At 40.7% G+C, this 25,669-nt stretch overlaps 1 protein-coding gene across 1 annotated transcript in view; it reads right to left on the bottom strand.

The window, feature by feature from the left end:
- Window positions 1-25,669, bottom strand: part of grm2a (glutamate receptor, metabotropic 2a) — a 62,734-nt gene that overhangs the window by 16,520 nt on the left and 20,545 nt on the right. The window contains exons 2-3 of the mRNA XM_033967254.2: window positions 23,638-24,381; window positions 1,706-2,543 (exon numbers count right to left, since the gene is read on the bottom strand). Coding sequence (XP_033823145.1) covers window positions 1,706-2,543; window positions 23,638-24,165 — 1,366 coding nt within the window. The 5' untranslated portion in view covers window positions 24,166-24,381. The remainder of the gene's footprint in view (window positions 1-1,705; window positions 2,544-23,637; window positions 24,382-25,669) is intronic.

Below are 25,669 nucleotides of genomic sequence, written 5' to 3'. Positions count from 1 at the left end.
AGGCTGTGGAAATGTTTCATCTTCTGCAAATTGAATCATTACGGCTTTATCTGTAGCCTGTGCTTAAGTGTGAGCCGTGTAACCACTCCGGCTGGATCTGAATTCTCCTAATGTGAATAATAAAGACAATTTGAGTTAGAAATGGTGCTATATACATAAAAGATACAAACAGACGGATTTTCTTCCTTCTTTTTATACATTTATGTCATTTGTTGAGTCTTGTATTGTTGTATTAGGGCTGGGCGATATGGGGAAAATGTCAAAAAAATGTTTCCTTATAGATCTTAGGACTGATTTCATGAACATAAACAATACAGTCTTTTGATCTGTGCCTTTTAACACAGAAATAATGACATTTCTTCCATTCTTCCGTCTTCTCCAAACCACTTTTACTGACAGAGGATGTTGTATCAATATTAATGTAGCAGCACATTACACTTACATATCAGATCCGCTGCATTCACAAACTTCTTTTTGAGTTTTTTTTTTTTTCTAAAAGTATTGCAGCGCTTACTCCTCTGTATGATTTTTTACTATTGCTGTTTTTTTACTTGTAAGTTCACTCAGAGTTCAGCTCATAACCTCGCTTGGTATTCATTCAACAGCCGACGAAGACCTTCCCTTCAACTTTTCCGGGAGAGAATTATGCCTGCTTATGCTCTTATTTCTTATTACATTTTATATGTTTTTATCAGTTGTGCTAATGCGCGCTTTGGTTTTGTCCTGGTGTTTTGTTGGGTGTATGACATCGACAGACTGTTTAATGTACTTGGACATTCATTGAAAAAGCTGTGCGTGTGTGTCTGTGTGTGTGTGTGTGTAAGGGGCTTCACACAATCTTATATTTTTCAGTTGATCATAACTTGTTGTTTCTGAGTTGTTCTGTTTACATCTTGTTTCTCCTCTCTACATCTGTTCAAGGCAGTGGCTCCGATCAATGGTTCTTGTCAGTGAGGAATGTCCTTAACTACATCTCACGCGCTTGTTAATCAATGATACAAGAACATTTAAGTCTAAGGATTAACCGCACCAGAACTACTGAGATGGGAAAAGGGCTAATGGCTGTTTTGCTTGAATATATTTCAAGTACAAACCGGGTACTTGGATACTTTGGTGCCACAAATGCAATAACGAACTTTAATACTCACATCTGCAACTGTTTTTAATGTTTTAAATTGACTTTTTCTGTATTTTTCTTTTCTGTATTTTGAAGAGGGCACCCATGAAAAAGAGAGTCTAAGTCCTCTCATTGGGTCTCCCTGTATAAATAAAGATAAATATGTATGAAAGAGACGGACGACTGACTGATGCTGATCGAAGACTGGCAGCCACACTTCCATCTGTCTGTCCCAGGGCAGCTGAGGCTACAGAAATAAAACTTACTACCACAGAGAGAATAAATTATGTCTAAAATTAAAAAGTGTCCTCGGGTGTATGAACATTTTACGTAAAACTAATGCGTTATTATGTTACCGTTTGTCATTAAAGGAGCACTGTGTAACATTTCTGGTGAAGGGTCCAGCACCTGCTTGTCTCCATGGAGATGTTATTGCTTTATATAACTTCTCCACAGAGCTGGCCTCTAACTTGGCTCTGTGCTGCGTCTTTATGGAGATAGACCAGTTTAATTCTGTACATTCCAGGCAAAGCAATAACATCTCCATGGAGACAAGCAGATGTCCCACAAACAAAACTGAAAACTCACCTTCAAACTTGACCTTGAGGATGTAGTCTCTGTAGAACTTCCTGCCGTTGCCTGGTTTTAGAGCGTCACAGACTTTGGTGGAGTTTGGACACAAGGCCTGTCTCATGTGATGTAACGCGTGGGCCATGGAGTAGACCGCGTTCACCACAAACATGATCTTTGACTCCGGCTGAAACGGCACATCTCTGAGCGAATGCTTCCCACATCCCAAATCATGGAGGCTGCACTGGAACTGGTTCTCCCAAAACTCCCTGAACCACGGATTCCTCGTGTTGTTGTACGGATGCAGGTTTGTGAAATAATTGTTAAACTGCGGGATTTCGTAGGAAGCTAGCTCTATCGTGAACGCCCCATCCGCTACCGCTTCGCTACCTCTCACCACGCTCTCTTGCGCCCCCCAGCCGTCGCTAGCCACCCACGTAAAAGTCACGTTCATCCGGTTAGCCGCGACTAGCAACTCCCTGGCGTCTTCGCTTCGTGTGAACAAGATAACCACTTTGGCGTTGGATTTTTGCTGCAACGATCGGATTACGTTTTCGTAGCTCCATCTACTCATCGAGCGGCTGACTTTGGCGGAGGTTGCGATACAGATCTGTCTCGCCCGAGCCTCTTGTTGGAAAGCGTCGATTCCGGTTTCGCCGTAGTCCCCCTCAGAGGCGACAGTGGAGACGTAGGTCCAGTTGAAGTAGCGTAGGATTTCGGCGATAGCTTTAGCCTGGTAGAAGTCGGGCGGGACGGTGCGGGCGAAGTAATCATATCGGGTTTTGTCGCTGAGTTTGGCGCTGGTTGAGGCGTAGCTGATCTGAGGGATCTGGAAGAGACGTAGGAGATTGGCCACCTGGGGAAAAAAAGAAACACATTTGTAGGTAGAGGAGAAAGTGCTGATATGTGAATGGTTTGTTATGTGTTAGTTCAAACCTCCAACCTTCGGATAAATGGACAAACACTAAGAAATGAGCTACTGCCGTCCTATTTATGCATGTTCTGCAAGAAAACACTAAACAGAAAATCATAGATAGCAGGCTACTTAGTGTTTTTGTGTTTGTTGTCTGAGAACCAGTGCTTTTCTTTATCGTAGTAACCCAAAACAGTAAAACCCTCTAAGGTAGTCCAAGTATAACTCAAGATCTGGAGATGGGTCCCGCTCACTGCTCCTGACAGGTTACCCCAGCACCATTGAAGAGTGGGTCAAATGCAGAGGACAAAGTTCATTGCCGGGACAATAAGTTTATTTCAACAGCCACATTTCTGCTACTATACGAATAGAGAAACAAAACAGACTGACAGGAAATAGGCTAATTATTGCTTGTGTAAATGAAACTAAATTCGACCATTCCCTTCTTGAATGGCCCTAGAGACAGATGATTACACAGTACTAAATGTAAATGAGGTGTTAAATTAGTTAAAGATGTTGGCTCAGCAGATGGCATTAGTCTCGTTCACTCCCTGTGGCTTGTTGATTCCCGCTGATCTCCCCACACCTCTGCCCTCCTGCTGAGTGGGGCTTTCTGTCAGTCTAAAAATACAGCTTCTCTTCCACTTGTGTAACTTATTACAGGAACTAATGGATGTTTAGTCAGATTGGTGGTTTTCAGATTCTCGAGTGTGGTAATGTTATACTTACAGATGGGGAGGTGTTTTTCCCTTGATTACACTGTATTTTGAAAAGGAATATTTAAAGGTCCTATATTACACAAAATTAACTCTTTAAGCCATGTTATAATGCTGTTACCTCATCAAAAACATACCTGGAGTTGTGTGAAGCGGTAGTTTTCAAGTTAACAGTTACCTTTACCCTTTAGTTCAGTAGAGACTGTCAATTCCGGGGCTAAAATTATTGTAACTGTGAAGGAAGTGATTGCAGATCAGGTAGAGAAGAAAGAAGTTTTACTGTATTTGATATCAGAAGGGGACATACAGACAGCAGGCACATGTATTACACTACAAAGGAGCCTCCAGTACTTATACTCTGAGAAAGGTACTATCTATAGAAGGCTGGTCCTATAAGATCTTAAAGTCATGTTGTACAAAGTCATATTGTACAAGGTCACAAATGTGTAGAATGTTAACTGTTACCATAAGGTAGAATATGTCACTGAAAGAAAGCTTGCAGTGACTGAAAAGATGGATTGTGAAACCTGTCACAGATGTAACAGATGGTAGAGAAGACATCGTAACATAAGCATGTGTCGCATTCTTACTGAGAAACACGTTCACCTCACAGTTTGAGACGCAGTATTCAACACAAGATTTAAAAGTAGAGAAATAAAACAAAAATCATGCTTTCAATTATCCAAATGATTCAAGTGAAGGCGGTTTAAAACACAGTGGAGCACTTCCTGTATTACCAGATGACATCATAAGGTGGAACAAAGTGGTTTCTGTTTGAGAGAAGAACTCAACCTAAATATGCAGGATTTGTGTGTTAAACAAGTTTGAATGAAAGAAAAACGACTCTAGATATGTTTTTGATGAGAACACATTATAAAAGATCATAAAATAGTGTAATATGTGCCCTTTAAATTACTTCCTCCCTCTGTCCAAAGAAAAAAAAAATCACCGATCAATCGATTCATACGCTTCTCTTTCTCTAGCCATCACAGCAGCAAAATGATCACCCTCCCCAGCCTCTCCACCTTCTCCTCTTAACCACTCTGATGTTTTAGGTGCACCATTGTTGTTATTGCTTCTAGTTCCACAAATTTTTCCTGCATTTATTCAATTACAGGCAGATATTTTTGCTCAAAGTACAAAAAAACCCCCAAAAACTCGAAAAACACACAGCCTCGCCTATACGCCTGTTTGTTTTTCTGCAGGGCTATACCAGAATTCTTAAAAATACATACAGTTTTCGCTCAGTAACTTTCGCAGTGATCCCTCTATATTATTGTTGTCCAAGTCTGCTGTCCAGTGAGCTCTGTGCATGTCAGATCAAACGTTAACTTTTGTAGCCACACACAAAACATAAACATGAAACCCAAAGAGGAGTGGACGTGTAGAGACAGGGAGCAGCAGAGGGCAGAGACTGGGGAGACGGAGAAGCCCAAACCCTTAGACTTCAGACTCAGAGGGTAATGGTTTTAGTCAGAGTCACGACTCAGGGCAGATCTCAGTCCAATACTGGAGATTTAGCTGCAGACACTTGTACTGTCAGACCACAGGGGAGGCTGGAATCTTAATACAACGGCTCCAAAAATGTATTTCGTTCCTACATTCTCTACTTTATACTGGTAAAGGTATTTATTTGACCGCTGGTGCTCAAGTTTATAATAAATCAACACTGAATAAGCTTACAGCACAAATAAAACAATAAAATACTAACTCGTGTGTATTAATCCTGAACTGACAGATTAATACAAACTTAATCTGTCATTTCTTTGGCCAAATCTCTATATAATAATCCCATTTTGTTATTGCTTTTGGTATTCATCATTGGGCCATTTTATCCATCTTTTAAGCGATGAAAAGCACTCAAAATGATGCCTATAAACAGAAAGCTGAAACATGTGGATTAACAAAACATAGACAGTAAAATTATAATACCAAATTTCACCGAATTTTGTGTTTTTTCATGTTTTGAGTGTGAATTTTTTAACTGTTAACTCTGCGCATTTTAGTTCCTTCTGCAAACATCTGCCTGGGATAGTTACAGTTATTTCTATCATCCAAACGCGCACATAATTGGCTTATATACTTTAATTATACAGTTATAATGATATATAATTGCTCAGTTCCGTCATATGATTTGGAAATGGCTCAGTCGCTGCGTTCCTTGACTAACACCATCAAAAAATACAACCAAAAATTAAAAAACGATTTGCAAATTAGCAGCGCCAGAGTTCTCCTAGATTTATCTTTATTAAAATGCCAAATGCCAACTGCTAGTTCAAGAATCAACAACATAACGAAGATCCAATAATAAACACTTGAGGTAACGACGTTTTCCACTGCTAAACATTACATATTGACCAGTGGTTTGAACGTAGTGCGATGCATCTCACTCCAATACATGATCTTTGTTCTGGTGCACAATAACAGAGAAATATTCAATGGGCAGATGACAGTGATTTCTGAATGCCTGATTTATTAGAACTAATGAGGGACTTTCTGCTCCTGAAATAGAAAGAACGCTTCATATTTTTATTTTCCCGTGGTCCAATAATACCGTCTGTATACGGCTTATTTAACAGTTGTGTGTGTGTGTGTCTGATTCACATGGAGCAAAGGACACATAGTGGATGAAGGAACACATGAGTGAACAGATTCTATTGGTTCAATGGTCGTTTACCCATGACATTAAGGTCAGCTCTAGCCATCATTCAGACAAGCTTAGAAAGATGGTTATGGATAAATCAGTACACGTGGACATGTTTGGCTTTAATGTTGGGCTGTGTGCAACAATAACAGATTTTGAAGTTTGATATATCGCTGCCAAAAATGATCAAACAGCTTTATATCACAATAACCCTAAAGCAGGATAATTCAAGATAATATTTGTTAAAGTGAATCATAATGCAAAAATGTGGCAAGCAATGAATAAACAGCACTATTAAATACTTTCGTAGTTAGCTGTAGCATCTATAACGTGTCATAAATTGATTCATTGTGAAACCCTACACAAGTAACTATGGGCAGCCATGAGAGACATACAACGCTCGGCCAAAAAAATGGTCACACGCTCTAATATTTCGTTGGACCACCTTTAGCTTCACTGTGGCATTGTTTCGATTTTGTCACAAGATTTATTTCCATCCAGTGTTGCATTATTTTTTCACCCAGATCTTGCATTGATGATGGTAGAGTCTGACGCTGCACAAAGCCTTTTCCAGCACATCCCAAAGATTCTCAATGGGGTTAAGGTCTGGACTTTTTTTTTTGTCCAGGCCGTGTAGATTGACTGCCACCCACTCTCTCTCTCATTGTTGTTGTGGTATATTTAGTCCTATATCTTAATTTAAAATGCAAGTTGTAAATTCAAGTTCTAAATTTTGAAACAAGGTCAAAATCAACTAACATCTCATTGCATTTTTATACAGCGCTTTTCCACCTTCAAGACACTCAAACCGCTTTACATCTCTACGATCTGAGCTACTTTCGACCTTTGGTGTGACCTAGACCTAAAACACAATTCATGGGAGAGTAAGAGCCCACATTAACACAGGGAGGACATCCTGACTTCATTTACACAAACTGCTGACGTTTCACAGACGCACTTCTACATCCACATACATAGAGAGATACAGATTCAGTTAGAATTTCACTCCATAAAAACAAGTATTGAAATAAAAGGAATAAACAGGCTCACAATAGTTTTCAATACTGCATGACGCTAAGCTGAAGCTAAGTAAGATCTTTTGGCGATCCCCGAGCAGGAAGGAGGAACCGTGACGGAAATAACACGCAAACTCGTATTAAATTAGCGGCATTAGTTTAGTGCTGACTGGATGCTGACATGGACCAATGAGGTTTTCAATAAGTTATACAGTGCTTGGACAGACAATTTATCTGCTGTACGTAGCACGGAGGCTAGTGTGAATGTGAAACACTGGGAGGGCTCCTATAGGGCTCATGTGGTGCTGGAATCTAGGCCAAAAGTGAGGGATGGGGGTCTTGTACTGTAATGTAAAGCGGTTTCCAGATAACATCGACTGAATGCATACGTGTAGAGTTTACAAGGAGCAAAGCTGAAAATAACTGAGGAAACCCAAGAGAGGTTCGTTAAGCTTAGCATTTAAGAAGTAAAATGTGATTAAATGTGCTCACACGGCTGAGGCCAGGTGTAGTGCATAACCATAGAGTTTGAATAGATGTGGTACAGTGAGGGAACAAGGCACAAAAACGTAAAGATATGCAATTTTCTGTGAGTGCGCCCCCTGGCAGCTGTGGCAGTTAGTATTAGAAAAAACACGTCTCCGCTTTGGGTACCTTCACTGAAATGCAAAAATCGACCTTATTTATTTAACATATGCGTGTTTTTAAATAGATAATCAAAAAAAATGTGTGTGCTTAGATGGAAAAATGTGGAAAAACTGTGAAGGTTTAGATTGTTCCAGAGTATGGCTTTAAACTTATATTGCATTTATTCATTTACAGCAGTTTTTGGTGACTTGAACAACATTGTTACTATGTATGGGTTTCACATTGTACAAGTACAAGCTATAGTGACCAGCATAGCTCCATGGAGACATATACATTTAATGCTACACTGTGGAACATTGTGGACAAAGCCATAGCATCTCTATAGCGACAAGCAGGTGGCAGACCGTACACCAGAAAAAAGTATGTTGTGCACGTTTAATGTTGTTGAGTTTTCTTAAAAATTAAAAAAAAAAAAAAAAAAAAATTAATAAAAAAAAATAAAAAAAAAAAATCAGGGGAAAAAAATTAAAATTAAAATTAATAGTTCTTATTTACAAATAATAAATATAAAGGATTATGTTTTTTCTATTGACCATCCACTAATACACTCGCTTTACGTTGATTTATTATCCTGTATTATCCTACGTCTACTTCACTAAGTTGAAATATGACCCTCATTACAAAGTTTACCACTATCACAAAGTCATTACTGTATAAAAAGTACTCTGTCCTTTCAAAACACTACAGCTTTGACCAAAACCATTAGATTTGGGTTCAGTGGCTGTGTCGAGAAACACCATTTGAACTGTGCAGTGCCTAAAGTGATGTATGGGGCGTTAAAGGGCATCCGCGGAGAGCAGAGATTAGCCTGGAGATCTGCGCTGTTTTAATGTGGGGATGTGTGTTTTTGATTCAGCCCAGCCTCTGAGTTCACTATAGTCTCGGGTTGTTCCTGTCAAATGAATGAGATTCTGGTTGTGTGCACTTTAACCAGAGGTACTGAAAGCCCCCAATGCCTTTAAAGCATGAGTCAATGGATTTACTGTAGTTAAAGGGGCTGTAACACTGTTTTTTTTTCTATGTAGCTGAGTAAGATTTGTTTTGCCCCAGTTAGACTTGTCACAATGCTAAAATTTCAAACTCAATTTCGACATGAAAGAATAGACTCATATTCAAACTGATTCCGATACCACAATGATAACAAAAAACACTCTTTATCTCTTTATTTAGACAATAGAATGTGATTTTTATCAACATTAACTGTCTATGTCTATGTCTATGTCCTGTGTCATCGTCCAGGTATGTTCCGTAGTGGTACATGCATCTTATACTTGTTCTGATACAGGTCAAAAATCATTTTAAAGCTATTCAGAAAAAGTTCATTTCTGTCCTGTGAATGTAGTTTAAAGTCAGACTTAGTACTGAAGCCTGCTCAAAGGAGTATCTAGTTTCAATACTAGTTTTAGCATCAATTAGTATCTGATTTTTGGATATTTTGACAACCCTAGCCCCAGTAAAGATATTGTAAGCAGCTGAAATACAAGAGCCCAACCTATGTCTATATCAGTTAGATGTTTTTACTGTTTAAAATGGCTACATGACATTTTTGAACCCTGTATTTATGACATCAATGCATTTTTTTAAATAATGCCAAGTCAATATAGACCAGTAGATGGAGACAGGGGGGAGGTGAAAACAGCAATTTTCTTAGGACTCAAGTCGTGTGTGATGTGCGTGAATCAAAGGAGGTCATTGATCACCAATGATTTATAAATAAAGTCTAATTTTGGAACATTGTAGGCAAATTTTTTATATCTCTATGGAGACAGGTGACAGACCATCCACCAGAAAAGTTCCACTGTGCACATTTTTTTAGTTTTGTTACAAAGCAAAATAGAAAAAATAATAATCATTTTAAAAATCTGGAAAAATGTAAATAAAAAATATAGTTTCTTCAGTAGTTCTTATTAAGAAATTGTAAATATAAAAGATTGCGTTTTGTTTTTTGTTTTTTTCTATTGACCATCCACTAATATACTCACTTGACTTTGATTTATTATCCTGTATTATCCTACCTCTACTTCACTAAGTTGAAATATGACCCTCATTACAAAGTTTACCACTATCACAAAGTCATTACTGTATAAAAAGTACTCTGTCCTTGTTCTGTAAATATGGAGCCATAGGTGGAGACAGGGGGTAGGGGAAAACAGCAATTTTATTAGCACTCAAGTATCCAATGCAGGACAATATAGGATTACTCAAAAATGCACGAATAAATCAAAATCAAACTGTAATAAGTAAGTTAATAATGAGTGAGCATTGAAATAAAAATCTCGTTGGAGTGAAATACATCATAGAAAGGGCACTATGGTAACATTTTTATATGGCGCTTTTCTACCTTCAAAGCACTCAAACATCAAGGAACCACTCACACATTCACACACAAATTCACACACCAGCGTACACAGAGTTAAGTGTCTTGCTCAAGGACACACATACTCTCCAAAAACAGTGTGGTGAAATCAGTGAAATCAGACAGAAGGACACTGAAGGATAGAGAACTCCATCATAAACAGAGCAGTAGTGACAGTGGTTTGAATATGGCCTCCTCTCTGAGCAGATTTTGCAGTGTTTTTTTTTTTCTACATGAAAAGCCCATCTGCTCGTCCCTGTAGACCGTCTCTGTTCGCTCTTACACCAATAACGCACAAGTCCCCGAGCAGCCGTCCTCAACTATCTACCACTCATATAGACACATACTGTATAGGCCCTTATGTGAGCAGCAAGACAAGACACAGAATTACATACAAATTCATCTATTCAAATGATGATATGGTTTAGGAATGTGGACATGCTGGAATTAGGATTAGCTGCGAATATGGGGAAAATATTAATCACTTTTTTCCTCACGTTGATCAGTTGAAATGTTTTATTTAATTTGGTCTTGTTAAAACAAATTTAAAAAACACATTATACATTCCCTGAACATAAACTCAGTGCCATTTAACACCAAAAATAGTGAAATTTCTGAGCTCTAATCCGGAGGTTGGTGAATCGAATCCCGCTCTCTAGCATAAACACGGTTGCTATGGTCAGATCCACTAATCCACAAGTTGGCGGTGCGATTCCAGCTCCCACAGATGAATGGGTGAATGCTTCCTTGATGTGTTTATAGAAGGTGTGAGTGTGAGTGTCTATAGAAGGTTGAAAAGTGCGGTATAAATCTGGCCGTTTGACCGTTGATCACTGACGATTAAAAGCGACTGGATCTCAAATTTGTTCAGCTGCACAGCCCTACCTGGAATGTTACTTTTGAACATTGGACTGTTCTATACACTGACTCCAATTCAAATTCAATAGGACAGGTAGCGTTAGGCTCTAAACATCACAAAAGATGAAAAACCAAAGGCTGTTTTGGCAACTGACAACCACCTGAACCACACGTGAGCAACACCAGAGCTTCATTGGAAAACATTCCAGAGTGTAGAAGTATCTGGGACACGCATGGTTCACCTGCATCGGGAAAAATAAAGAAAAAAACTACTTCGATTCACGGACGTCACTGAAAAAACACATCTGATTCTTTGTCGTACGATCACGTTTGACCAGGCTCGAGACGCAACGGAGGACATGAAGACCAGACTGATGTGAATCTGCATAAAAAATACAGAGCGATATCAGTCTGGGTTTGCAGCTTGTCTATATGAACTGCCATTTGAATATCCATATGTGTGAAAGAGAAACAAAAGCTCTCCTTAAAACGAACAGGAGAGACGATCGATTTATATTGATACCAGACTGTGCATATTCTAAACATGCAATTCCTGAAAGAGTCTATTAACCATTTGCTCTTGACATGCCTACACCACTATTGATTCGTTTGTATACATTCGTTGAGTTGCCTGGTAACAGAGAGTAACCATGCAGAGTTAGATGCTACACGTCCAGTGCGATATTCAGATCTGCTTCATCTCTGGATAATGTGTCTTTCCTTTCTGCTGCAATAAACATTCAAAACCCCAGAGCCCCAGCCATCCAGTCCATAGCATGTTCCACCGCTCTACGCTTCAGTTCATTCATAACGCATGGGAAAAATACTTAACCTCATTCATCTATTTCACTTTGACAGCCCAGTATAATAAAGTATCTTATATACTTCAATCTATATGTACTTATAGCTCCAGCGATATGCAGTCATTTACTTCAAATATTAACGTGTATTTGTGTGTTGCGACAGTGCCGATCTTGCTAAACCACTGAATAATCCAATCATGTGAATTATTTAGCACTTCTGAAGCACATTCTTTAGTTTAAACCATAAATAATAGATCGTTACTGCATATATGGCTTTCCCGATATGTTTCTATTGTCCTCCATTGTTATGTAAAAAACGTACCACTTTATAGTAACTACACCTTAATCAGCCTTAATAATGACATAATCTATCATGAACAAATAGTTTATTATGAATGTTTTGGGCTTGGTAACTACTTAAAGCCACATGTATGTAACTTTTTATCAAACTTTTTTTCATTTTGGTTGTGTTTATTGCACTGGAAAGCGTCAAAAAAACATGCGTTGTTACCGTGAGTATGCTTGCATCTCCACAAACCTGACTCTTTTGGCTTGTTTCCATGGAAATGTTGTTCCTTTGGCCATAATCTTCCACAGTTTAGCATAAAACTATCTCCATGGGGAATGTTTTAACTCATTTTAATAGATTCTTTTATCAGACCAAGGTTTAGTTTGTTTTCATACCTGACAGTTTCGACTGCTCATTAGCGCTCTACCTCAGAGTGGTCACGTGATGTCGCTGTGGCATGTACGGTCAGCTGATTTAAACAAGTTTTGGCGCTGTCTTTCTACCAGCGAAGACAAGACGACAGCGCCATCTGCAGTCGTACTTCCTCAGGACAGTATCCGAGGTGTGTGAGAGTAATAAAGCCCCCTCGTCCCGGTTTAAAGTCCCGTGTGCACGTTTCCTTATTTGGATTGCCTCCTTAATCCAGCGACGATGTTTGTTGTCCTCTGTCCCTGTCTCAGTTCTTAATGTGGCATGAAAATAAAATAAACCTTGGTCTGAAAAAAGAATCTACTTAAAATAAATACCTACCTACTTTTAAGGGGTGCAGCTGCTAGGCCTGACTCATTATCTATAAACGATTAGATTTGTATGCATTAAATCTTTATTAAGGTGATTAAAAGTTTAGTTCTTATAAAAGTGTTATCAAAAACATCTTGTCTGACTTGTACGCGTGATTGGTACTGCCTTCTACCCGTTTGGAAAGATAATTTTGCACCGCACTCTTTCTGCCATGCTTCAAAATGAGATTCCCGTTGCTAGCCTAGCGTAGCGTCATAATGTAGTTTTTAGTATGCTCCTCACACACTTTGGTCTGCAAATGTCAAAGCTATGCTCATATGGGCCATCCACATTTCTAAGATTCAGCCTTCTCAAGCAAGTGTAATTATTCAATCAAAATGACCACGTTGTCTCCCTGAGTGTTAAAATATTCAAAGGCCGGCGATTGCAAAAGAAGAGACTCTGCTTTGAAATGCCTGGGATGGATTCAGAGTCGACTAAAACACAATTTGTCATTTCAAATCAGGCAAGGTTAAATGGGCTTGATAAAAGGTCCTCATTGTAATTTGGAAATAGACTGTTTTACATCTGTTTATGATTGACAATCTTTAACTCTTGAAGAACTGGCTCTGTGCACAGCAGCACCTGGAACCTCACAGTTAGCGTCACTATGTCCTGTCCAGTAGCATCTCTATGAGGTTTTGGCCGATTCAAGCTAAAATTAGGATATTTTTTTAAATATCAGGCAGTGGACAGGGAGCTGCAGGTGGATGTCACTGACAACATGTTAAAAACTACACAAATAAAATGAATACTTCACTGCAGAACACAAGACAGATGTTTGTGTCTCAATGCTAATGCTAAGGCTAATTTTGAGGCATAATAAATATTAAAACACCACAAACTGAAGTATTCTACATATATAAATAATTGCGTTGTCTTTATTTTTATTGATTTGAATTTTAGTAAGTTTTTTATTTTATGTTTTCCAATCAAATATATATAAGTGACTGTTAGCTTTGAGACATAGTGAGCTAGTGTAGCAAAATATATATATTTTTTGTGAACATTCTCAAACTTATTAGTGATAAAACGTTTTATTGTTATATTTTCCATTTTTAATATGATATCATTTTTTATTTTATTTTTCACATGATATTGTATGGTATAGCGGTCAGAACAGAGCAGGATGCATGCTGGGAAACCAAGTGTTGCTGTGCATTAATGTATGCCTTTAGCCACTGTTTTAAAGGTGCATTAAACCTGCATAAAAAGAGCCCTGTCTCCTGTGACCGTTCTGTCCACACTGCACGAGCTGATGTGCTGCTGTGCACAGACTATTGTCTTATTGAAGTGAATGTGATAATGTGTGGGAGTTTTATTAAAGATGATGTCCCTGATTTTTACCATCTTAAAAACGTGAAAAACAGAACCATTTCATTTTAAACAGTTTGCAGAGGTCCAAAGTTATTTCTGTCTTACCTTTTGCATTCTGAACAAATTAGTCACCGTGAGGATTTTACAAGTGCTTTTCACAGCTCTCAGAGACAGAGTTTTGCTGTGACGTTAAAGCTAACAGCTCGAACAGTAAAACACTTTTGTAATTAGGTGCACACAACACGCTGCTGCTTTAACAAATATGTGTATTGGGGCAAGAAACATTTTTTTTTAATATATAGGGAATAATCAAGTGTTTAGATACTGTTTTTGTCTGTCAAAGTTTCTTTGGATTTTGTAAAATTACATTAAATCTTAGTCATCTTAAAATGAGACATATCCAAATCCAACTTTAATGAGCTTTTAATCTTGTAGTAATGGTGTTGCCTCATGACCTTACTCAAAGTCGTATTTCATTTGATTCATGCATGTTTGAGCGCTCCAAAAATATGGTGTTTTCATCTACCCCCTGTCTCCGCCCACATCCCTGTACAGTTGCAATCACTTGAAAACTGAAGGCTCATACATAGTGTGCCCTAAAATGTCACGTAGCCACTTTTCAATAATAAATAGTGTCTAAATGAAAATCTGCTGCTTGCTGCGGTGAAATGGCAGTTTAAGAGGCGGGGCTTCGCAGCTCTGCAGTTTTGAACCGGAATCAATAGTCATTTGTATTATTAAGTCGTTTTACATCAGTGTTGCATTTTACATTGAACGAAATTAAAAATGATGATTTGCTTATGTTATAGTTCAATACCAAGCACCTGAATAAAAGCACGCATGGAAAGAATAATATGTCTTGTTTAGCACAGAGATCATTATAGGAGGCCGAAACGATGCTTTAACAATGGCAGGGCGCTTTAACGATGGATGGGACAGGTCTGAAAATCTCTACAAAATGTGTTTTCTTCTGAGCCTATTTTTCAGCAAACTGCACAGGGAATTAAGATTGCCTGTGTTGTTTGGAGGATCTGACAGGTGGCATCGCAAAGTGTCACAATGCTCCTCTCCCCCCACCCTCTCGCGCTCTCTCTCTCCCCCTCTATCTCACTTCCTTTTCCACTTTTTTTTCTCTACCTCTCTCCCACACTTTTTCTCCATCTTCCTCATTCCATCTACCTGCATCTCCCTCCCACCCACCTCTCTCTTTATCTTTCTCCTCATCTCACTCTCTCTTTGTCTCCCATCACCCCTCCCACTCTCCGTCTCTTTCCTTTTCGCTCTCACTTTCTCTGTCCCTTACTCTTATTGTTCCTTTCCCATACTTTTTCTCTCTGCTTTCCCCTCACTTTCCCACTTCTCTCATTTCTTCCATCTGTTTTTCTATCCATCCCATCTCTCTCCTTCTCTCTCTCCCTCTCTCCCTGCTCTCTTTCTCTCTACCCTTCTATTTTTCTCCCTCTCCCCCATCCCACCCTCTCCCTACCTTCTGTTTTCCGGCTCTCTCTCCTCATTTTTCATCTCTCTCTTTTTCTCCCTCTCACACTCACCTCTCCTCCGCCCTCCTCTCTCTCTCCACTCCCTCTTTCTCCCCCGCTCCGTCGGTCTGAGGTGTGGAAGCGCAGGTCTGTGGGAGGGCCTGGACTCTGGCCCTGGTCGTTTTGGCTCTTCGCGCGGACACAGATTGAGCTGAGTGCGGAGGCGGTCACTCGGGCCCATCTGTGCTGTCTGCTGTGCCCCGTGAGGAAGAGGAGGAGGAGGAAGAGGAGGAGGAGGATGTAGAGATTGCACAAAAGAAGGCTGGGATTGGCAAGCAGATGCAAAGCACTCTGGGTAATGGCGGGTGAGTCACGGGCGTCGTATGGCACTGCTCTGTGAGGCCGACATGTTAAACAGTCATTACTGCCATCTGGACACTTCGAACGGAGGCGGATGAAAATATTTACACAGGTCTTTAGCCTTCAACACTTGAGCTTTATATGAGTGACTTCCAACCACTACATTTGACTTTTGTGTGTGTTACTAAGGCTAAGTTGTCTATGTACGGCTCCAGCTCACATTCATGTATCGCTGATGGCAGTGGACAGAGCACACACAAGCTCAAAACTTTGCAGTTCAGTCCCAGCTCTACTGCATACTGTAGTAGTGTCCTTGGGCAACACACTTTTGCCTATGTGCGAATGAGTGGCAGGCAGCGCAACACGGCAGCCATGCTTCTGTCAGTCTACCCCAGGGCGACTGTGGCTTTTGAAGTTCATGACAATCAAGTGTCGGGAGTGAATAAATAATGCATGGCGTTGTCAGACAAAACCTGTGTATTCACTTCTTAAAGCTACCATCCGTATATTTGATTTTATTTTTTCACCAGTAGAAGGCAGATGTGACCCTGCCCTCCTCTTCCTTCACCAGGCTTTTATTGAGACTCACCTCTGCCCTGTGTTTTTCTTCTATCAGACCAAAGCGCACTATCAGCAGTAATGCAGCGACCATCTAGTGGTGTTATTTGAGAATACAACATGGACAGGTCGGCCAGTCTAATTACAAATGGTTGTTTTAATTAAAGAGGCACTGTGTAACTTACCTGACCTGTCTCCATGGGGATGTCATTGTTGTACCTGGAATGTTCCACTTATATGTCATATGAGACGAGCAGGTGACACCATCATGTACAGGTCAGATTTAACGTTTGATTTCAAGCCATTTTTAGCGCAAATTATTAACATAAAATGCATTTATTCTTGCAGTGCGCAGACAAAATCAGTTTAAGCAGGCACAAAGTTAAAATAATCAGAAAAAGAGATAATAATTAAACTGATCTGTTCTAAAATACACGCAACAAGTGGTTAGTGTGTTTTTAAAGTGCAGTTTTCAAAGCCAATAACTGTCATGCCCTCAGTGACACCACATTTCCCAGCACACACATATTGAGTTTCTATGTGTTTTTTCATTTTTTGGAGACTGATCTTAATCTTAACCATCGTTACTACACTACCTTGCCAAAAAAAATAAAAATAAAAATAAAAAAAAGTCACACATTCTAATATTTAACACTAATATTTGGTTGTTACGCCTTTAGCTTTGATTACGGTACATATCTAGAGCATCAAGAGCAGGACTCAATCCGCCAACATTCAGATCAGTGGATAAACGCTCTACCAAATGAGCTACAGTCTAATAATAAAGGAGTACCTGATTTCGACCCCCGTGAATAAGTGCAGTAGACAGATTTTAGTCCCCACAATGTAAGAAATACGCACCCTTGGCTACGTTGCCTTTAATGATCACACACAGGACAGTCCCAGCCAACCTCGGTATAACCTGCTCTTATTAACGATGGGAACGCTGTCCGCTCCATGGGTGAATCATGTAGTCCTGCGGTGTCCCGGACAGCCCTCGGCATCAGCCCCGAAACTCCACACTCATAAATCTAACAGCAGACAGGGGGCGCTCTCAGAGGAACACCAGGATTCCTCTGAAATTACAGCTCGTTCATCACAGTCTTTATTGTCTCTGCTCGCCGGGCTCTTCATCGTGTGTGGAACAGCTAAATCTACACACGAGGTCCCGCGGGGTGTGCTGCTCTGAGGTGGACTGGGCTTGTTTAGTGACTGGATGCATCTAATATGTAAATGTTAGAGCTGACATGGCCCATTTTTACACCATTTCTTATACTGTTTGGTGTTGTCAAACGTATCGAAAATCAGATACTAATCAAAGACGAATCGAAACTAGATACTCATTTGAGCAAGTATCATACCACATATATAATACAACATGGTATGGTATGGTATGGTATGGTATGCTTTTATTTGAAACAGGGACAGTGCACGACATTACATTGACCTTAAAAACCGGAAAGATGTCTGGTGCCAGGTTATAGCATAAATAATAATTTCTACCTGTAGTCCCTGGACAGGCTGATGTTTAATAAAAATAAGTTTGGCGTAGATGGATGAGAAACCCGTAAATCTATGATACATATATCAAATACAACACATCTCACATCCAAATATGACATTTCTAAAAACATTCAACTCACACACACACTTCCATACCAAATTATTCACACACACTAACACTGAGTTTCAAATATGCAAATACTCTTTCTTTCATGCACATTCACTAATGAGTGCAAATTTGCTTTGATATTAACCATTCCTTTGTCACCTGTGCAAACCTTTGAAAACTTGTGCATGTTATAATCTCATTTGGCAAACTATTCCACTGACTCACAGCAACAATCGAGAAAGCCGATTTAGCAAAAGAAGTCCTACGTTTTGGAACATAGACTAGTATAAACCACTATGGAACCTACCTAGACAACTGAGGGATTATATATGGTAAAATAAAAGAAAGTACTACAATTTAATGTTGAAAATCCCATCCTATTGTCTAAATAAAGAGTGTTTTTTATTATCATCATGGTATCGGAGTCAGTAAGTCTGTTATTTAGTACAAAATTTGAGTTAGTATCATGCCACGGACGTCTTTAAGGCACTCACACTGTCTTTAAACATAAACAACACTTTCTATACATTTAAAAAAACAATAAAAATACACAAAAGTTTTATATAATCCAAATCTTTAAAGGTGCGCTGTAAGTTTTGAGGTTGGACGATACACCACCTGCTTTTCTCATATTGTTGTTTTGCCTTGAAGGTTTCATACATGACATCAAACTGATCTATCTCGCACGTCTTTACCATTTTGAAAAACATGCATTGTAACTGTGAGCGGGGACGCCTCATCAAAGATCTGACCTGTAACTTGTCACCTGGTTGTCTCCATGAAGATAGATACATTTAATGGCATACTGTGGAACATTATAGGCAAAGAAATGTTCCATGCAGTCTCCTATACCTCCTGTCCTATCCTTTAGCCTCTCTCTTCCTGTCCCTCTTTCCATTTTTCTCCTTGCTTTCCTCTGCACCTCCTCTCCTTCTCTCTTATCTGTCTTATCCCCCCTCTTTCATCCACCTCTCTCCCTTTCTCTCCCCTTTCTCCTTTCACCCCTCTCTCCTTCTCTAGCTCTCCTTCCCCCCCTCACTCTCTTTCTCTTCCCTCTTTCACCCCTCCTTCTCTCTCTCTCGTTCTCCTGCTCTCGCTCCCCCTATTTCTCCCCTCCTCACACACTCTCTCTCCTCTCTCACCCCCTCCCTCTCTCCCTTTCTCTGCCATCTCTCTCCTCTCTTACCCCCTCCTTCTCTTCCCTCTCTCTTCTTTCACCCCTCATTCTCCTCTTCACCCTCTCTCTCCTCTTTTTCACCCTTCTCTCTCCTCCTCACCCTCTCTCTCCTCGCTCTCACCCCCTCCCTTTCTTTCCCCCCTCTTTTTCCCTCCTCTCTCCTCTTTCAGCCCGTCTCTCCCTTTTTCTCCCCTCTTTCCCTCCTCTATCTCTTCCTTTCTCTCCCCTCTCACTTTTCTTTCATCCTCTCTCTCCCTGTCTCTCCCCTCTCTCTTCTTTCACCCTGTTTCTCTTTTTCTCTCTCCTCTTTCACCCCTTTGTCTCACTCTTTCTCTACCCTCTCTCTTCTTTTACACCCTCCCTCTACTTTTACCCCTCCCTCTCTTTCTCTCTCCTCTCTCACCCCCCTCTCTCTCCCCTCTTTCACCCTTCTCTCTCTTCTTTCTCTGCCCTCTCTCTTCTTTCACCCCTCTCTCTCTTTCTCTCCCCTCTTTCACCCTTCTCTCTCCTTTTCTCCCCCCTCTTCCACCCCTCTCTCTCCTTTTCTCCCCCCTCTTCCACCCCTCTCTCTCTCCTTTTCTCCCCCCTCTTCCACCCCTCTCTCTCTCCTTTCTCCCCCCTCTTCCACCCCTCTCTCTCTCCTTTTCTCCCCCCTCTTCCACCCCCCTCTCTCTCCTTTTCTCCCCCCTCTTCCACCCCTCTCTCTCTCCTTTTCTCCCCCCCTCTTCCACCCCTCTCTCTCCTTTCTCCCCCCTCTTCCACCCCTCTCTCTCTCCTTTTCTCCCCCCTTTCCACCCCTCTCTCTCCTTTTCTCCCCCCTTTCCACCCCTCTCTCTCATTTTCTCCCCCCTCTTCCACCCCTCTCTCTCTCCTTTTCTCCCCCCTCTTCCACCCCTCTCTCTCTCCTTTCTCCCCCCTCTTCCACCCCTCTCTCTCTCCTTTTCTCCCCCCTCTTCCACCCCTCTCTCTCTCCTTTCTCCCCCCTCTTCCACCCCTCTCTCTCTCTCTCCTTCAGTTCTCAGTGAGGTGAACTGTGAGATCCGGTCGTCCGCTTGACACATTCTCCTCGACTCAGTGAACGAGCACGACCCGTTCTCACCGCCCTCCGTATATATTTGTGTAAGACGTCTGACTCCTCTACTATTTTTCTCCTCTGCATCGTTTGAGAAAACCCTGATGTGGCGGCCATATTGGAGTGGGCAAATTGGGAGAGCCAATTAGCGTAGCCTTCATGCTACAAGGCCGGTAATGATCCTGTCACTGCTCGTCTTGTCGGGGGAAACATCTGTGGAGGATCTATAGAATATGAATGACTGGAGAACAGACATGCTAATTGAGACTGGTGAGGCGTACGGCGTAACAATACAGCTAAACATGTTTTTATAAAAGGACGTAAGACGCGTTAAAGGGGACGTGTTATGTAAACTCAACTCTGTTTTCACCTACCCCCTAACTCCGCCCACAGCTCCGTACATCTCCCAGCCTTAAGTTCTTTTTCATTTGTTAGTATTTGCCTGTTATGTTTAGTGTGTGTCTGATTTTGTACCCTGTCCCCCATGAAATCCTGGCTGTGTGACCCCTCTCTTGTGATTGGTGGACTGTTTCCCCGCCCCGTCAGTGTGTCTCACCTGCAGCCACCTCCCGTTTGCCATTCTGCATGTGTCTCATTTATGTGTCTCTTGTTTGTCCCTGTGTCTAACTCTGTGTGTTTTGAGACACTCGTTATCTGTTCGTGTTTGTGATTTATGTGTCTCTCGTTTTCCCTCGTCGCTTGATTCTGTTCGTAGGCTACGTGACTCGTGTTTGTTTTTTGTTTTTGTGTTATGTGTCCCTTAGTTTTGTCATGGGACCAGTTTTCTGAGATACATAACTTCATATTTGCTACAGAGGTCCCTCGTTTATCGCAGGGGTTACGTTCTAAAACCTGCAATAGTTGAAATCCGTGAAGTATTAGCTTTATTTTTTACAATTATTCTACATGTCTTGCTGCTGTAAAACCCCTCACCACACACTTTATACACTTAACACGAGGGACCATTGTACATTAAATTACTTCTTTATCCCACCATTTTTTTTCCATCTGGTTTTTGTTACTTCCCTGACCCTAGACAAGCTCGTTTGTAACAATTTTCCAATTTTATCTCTATAAGATTTTTGCTGTCACACCCTAAAATGAATAAATATTTAAAGATAAGGCAATGGACAGGGAGCTGAAGAAAGAGATGTATGTGTCTCAATGATAACGCTAATGCTAATGCTAATTTTGAGGCATAATAAATATTAAAACAACACCACAAACTGAAGTATTCTACATATAAAATAATTTGATTGTCTTTATTTTAATTCATTAGAATTTTAAAGTTTATTTATTTCATGTTTTACGATTTTAATAAAAGTGACTGTTACTTTTGAGACTAGCTAGCGTGCTACCGTACACAAAACCTATTTATTCAATGATTAGGGTAGTAGGGTTCAACAATAAAAACACATAAATACAAATCCACTCCTCGTTGCTGGGAGGTGTATCCGTTCTGCGGTTTTGAACAGGAAGTCAATGGACCCGTTTCTCTTATCAGTTTGTTTTCGATCAATATTGTGGTTTAAAATAATGATCTCCTGCAGATATATTACTATTTAATATGAAACACCCAATAAAAGCATTTAACATCACACAGAGGAGCAGGAGCCATGTATGAATGCGAGTGTAAGTGGACGGGGTTATCGACCACCGATCACATTTAGTGCATCTTTTTCCATCTCGTGTCCACTGTACGTTATTGATCGGGACTTGTAATTCTCCTTACATCAGCGTTAAGCAGCAACAGCGTGGCTCGTACGTTAATTAGTAAATTCGCCTCTGTCTGCTCTACCAACCAAGATACCAACCCCGGCCACAAGGGGGCAGAGATCAGTGCATGTTTTCAGTTGGGCCAACATCACATTCCCCTAGACAGGAAAGAAATGGACTGAAGGAGTGTGAAGGCGGCTCCAGTCACATGACGCTCATCGAGGCTAGCAGTTATAGCGACGAATTTGGAGCTGAGTTGCATATTTGGAATTTTGACCGTGAGTATCATAGCAACCAAAGAGTCAATCAGGAGCGAGCCTGTTGAAGATAACGCCCCTTCCTGTTCGCATCACTGTTTCAGTTTAGAAATGTGGGCAATCAAACCTGTTGCTAATGCTAACGGGAGCAACCTCGGGGAAAGAAGCCACCTGATTTGTCCGTTATTAATGTTCATATTTTGATTTACAGACACACAAATATTAGGATCATGTGGAGCGGGTTAATACGAACATTTTAAGATCAGAATATCGAGACTGACAGCGGCGGTTATGGAGAGAGGGATGCCAGCTTTTTCAGTGTAAAGTGAATTGGAGTCGATGGAGCCAGAAGCGCAGTTAGCTATGTCCATTTATATATACAGTCTGTGAATTGAGAGTACACGCTCATACAAGTTATATTCAGAGGTTCTCCATTATATATAATCTCTATTTTGAACTATGTCATGGGTAGAACAAACTGAAACTAGGACAGAGAGGAATACAATCTGTGCAGGTTTAGTCCAAGATTGACTCATGTACAAATGAAACATTGATGCTCAAAATGGAGTGGGAAGAAGTACGACTTATTTGAACCCACCTCCTTCCTGACACGCTACTGTCTAACTGTTTTATGGTTGATGCGGTGTTATAAAACCGTATTCATTTATTGTCTTGCTATCCCTTCATTATAACCCAAGCATTCTTTTGGACCTCTTTTCGACGACTCCCTGAGGACCCCCTGTGAATCTTTCCATGCCAACGCTCGGTTTAGTTTAAAGCGAGGGTACCTGAGTTCTACACCGTGAAAGGAGGAAGTAGATGTTTAAAATCGAACCTGATCCTCTCGCTCACAAACCCTTTGGCACATTGCTATTCACATGCATGATTTTTTGCCCATTAGCGTGTTTTTTTCAACCGTAAACGTGACCCAGAGTGAACCGACCTTGCACATGTGGTTCTTTTTTACACGTTTGCAATGGATAAAATGTTTTCAATGAGATGACGATGTAGTATTCTGATTTTGTGCCAAGATTCTGCTTTAACAATACGCTTTATGTTTTGTTTTTTTAAAGGAGGCATATGCAAAACCAACATTCTTGAGCTTTTAGTTGTATTACCCTAGTATTTCCTCAGCATTAGCTTACACAAAGCTGTATTACAAGTTAAAAAAAATAATCTTTATAGGTCCTATCATCATCGAAACACAGTGGAGCACTTCCTGTATCACCACATGACATCACCACATGACATCACAAGGTGGAACAGAGTGTTTTCTGTTTGTAGGGTTTGTGTTAGACGTGTGTGAATGAAGCAAAACGCAACTCCAGGTGTGTTTTTGACGAGGAAACAACATTAGAACATAGAAAACAGTGTCCTTACCTGTATGGACACATCGCTGTACGACCCCCCGATGACCCCTGAGATGGCGAGCGGTACGTCGTCGTGAATGGCGTACGATCCGTCGGGACAGGTGTACTCGCTGTCGTCCACTTTGGTCAGGGACGCCCTCACAAACTCCAGACTCTGCTCTAGCGCGTAAGTATCTTTGGAACAAGTGTCCAAAATGTGCGCCCCCAGCCTCATCCCCGGCAGGATCCTTTCATCTTTATTAATCTCATCCAGCGCTAACAACATCGCTTCCAGTCTCTGTATGCCTCTTTGGGCATTAATTTTCCCACAATCCTCCGCTCCTTCGCCTTTCTGGTGCACGGGGAACAAACCGCCAATCATCAGATCCCCATCTAGAGTTATCTCCTTCTTCGTGTCCAAGTTGTACCCGACCGCTGGTAAACCGCTGGCCTCATAGGGAAACACCGATAAACTTAAACATAACAGACTAAAGCAGGACATCCAAGCACGGAGGGGGGCAAAGGTCACCCCCGGCACACGGCGTCTCGGCAAAGGCATGTCCCCGGAGTTCGGTGGCCTTTTTTTTGGGGGGAGGGAGGGGGTCTTCCGGGTCGGCTTGTGCTTTGATTGTGTGGATAATGAAAGGAGGTAGTTGAAAGAGTCCCAAGCTTAAATCAGTGGTTGTTTGATGGGGATAGAAGCCATTATTTTAGCGGTAGCAGCAGTAACATCGCTCTGGCCGCGTCTTGTTGTTGTTGTTGTTGAGATGAGAGCCTGCAGATCAAACACAGAGACAGTCAGGCCATTGTTTCGCTCACAATGTGTTTGGATCAGAGGCACTAGACTGGAGAGTTACAGCAGACACTACAATGTACAGATGTGTAAAAGCCACCGCTGGTTTTTAAAAGTCCTATGTCGTGTACTTTTCTGGTATTTTGAAGTGGGACTAAACACTAAATCTGCTTGTACTTTGCTGTTGGACTGTTCACATGGTGTTTTTATAGCATTATCTAATATTCCTTGTCAATATTAGTGCAAATTGAGTGAATTTGCAGGTTAAAAGTTTAGGTTCAGTACCACTTTAAAGGTGTACTATGTAACTTTACTAGAGGGGGGTCGCCACCAGGTTGTATCCATGGAGATATTATTGCTTTGCCAAGAATATTCAACAGCAGTACTAACGGCCTTAAATGTATCTGTCTTATCTATCGCTTTAATCACAGCTTTTATTCTTAAATATTATGTATTATTTTTGTAATGGGGTCATCTTTCCATAGATCTGACCTGTAGCTTGGCCTGGTGGCATCACTTGCTTGTCTACATGGAGATATTAACACTTTAATGTCGTGCTGTGGAACAAACCAGGCAGAGCAGTAACGTCTCCACACAGGTGACAGACCCATACCAGAAAAGTTACATAGTTGACCTTTAAACTACATTTGTACACATTATACTCAATATATATATTATTATTATATATTATATACCCAACTCTATCCAGATATCTGATATTCTCCTGATCCATTATTCCTGAGATGGGGGATGAAATTAAACCAATGGAGAAAACACTTCACCATCTTAGTCCTGTTCTCTGTAAAATGGGAAATGGTCATATTTTTATGTAACACTTTTTTACCCACAAGTCACTCAAAGCAATTTACATCAAGGAACCACTCACCCATTCACACACACATGCACACACCAGTGTACACAGACAGTGGGAGTAAGGTGAGTTAAGTGTCTTGCTCAAGGCCACAACAACAGCATTCATCTGCGTGAGCTGGAATCGCACCGCCAACCTGTGGGTCAGAGGGTCTGGCTGGTCACCATGAGGTTTACACTGAGAGTGGGATTCCACAGTCACTCTTGTAGTTGAGGTAAATAAATTATTAAAGTGATTAAAATACCATTGCGCTTCATGAAAATGAATAAATAAAATTGATTTAAAGAGAAATGTTAATGTTAAGAGCTAATACTGCAAAAGGGCAGTGTGTATTCCAGTGCGTAGAGACGCAGCCTAAAGCCACTGCATTTACATAAACTTGTATCAAAACAAAGTCCA

Source organism: Periophthalmus magnuspinnatus, chromosome 5, assembly GCF_009829125.3.
Source record: "Periophthalmus magnuspinnatus isolate fPerMag1 chromosome 5, fPerMag1.2.pri, whole genome shotgun sequence".
NCBI lineage: Eukaryota > Metazoa > Chordata > Actinopteri > Gobiiformes > Gobiidae > Periophthalmus > Periophthalmus magnuspinnatus.
Note: the sequence above shows the minus strand (reverse complement) of the source record. Positions and strands in the feature narration are given on the sequence as shown.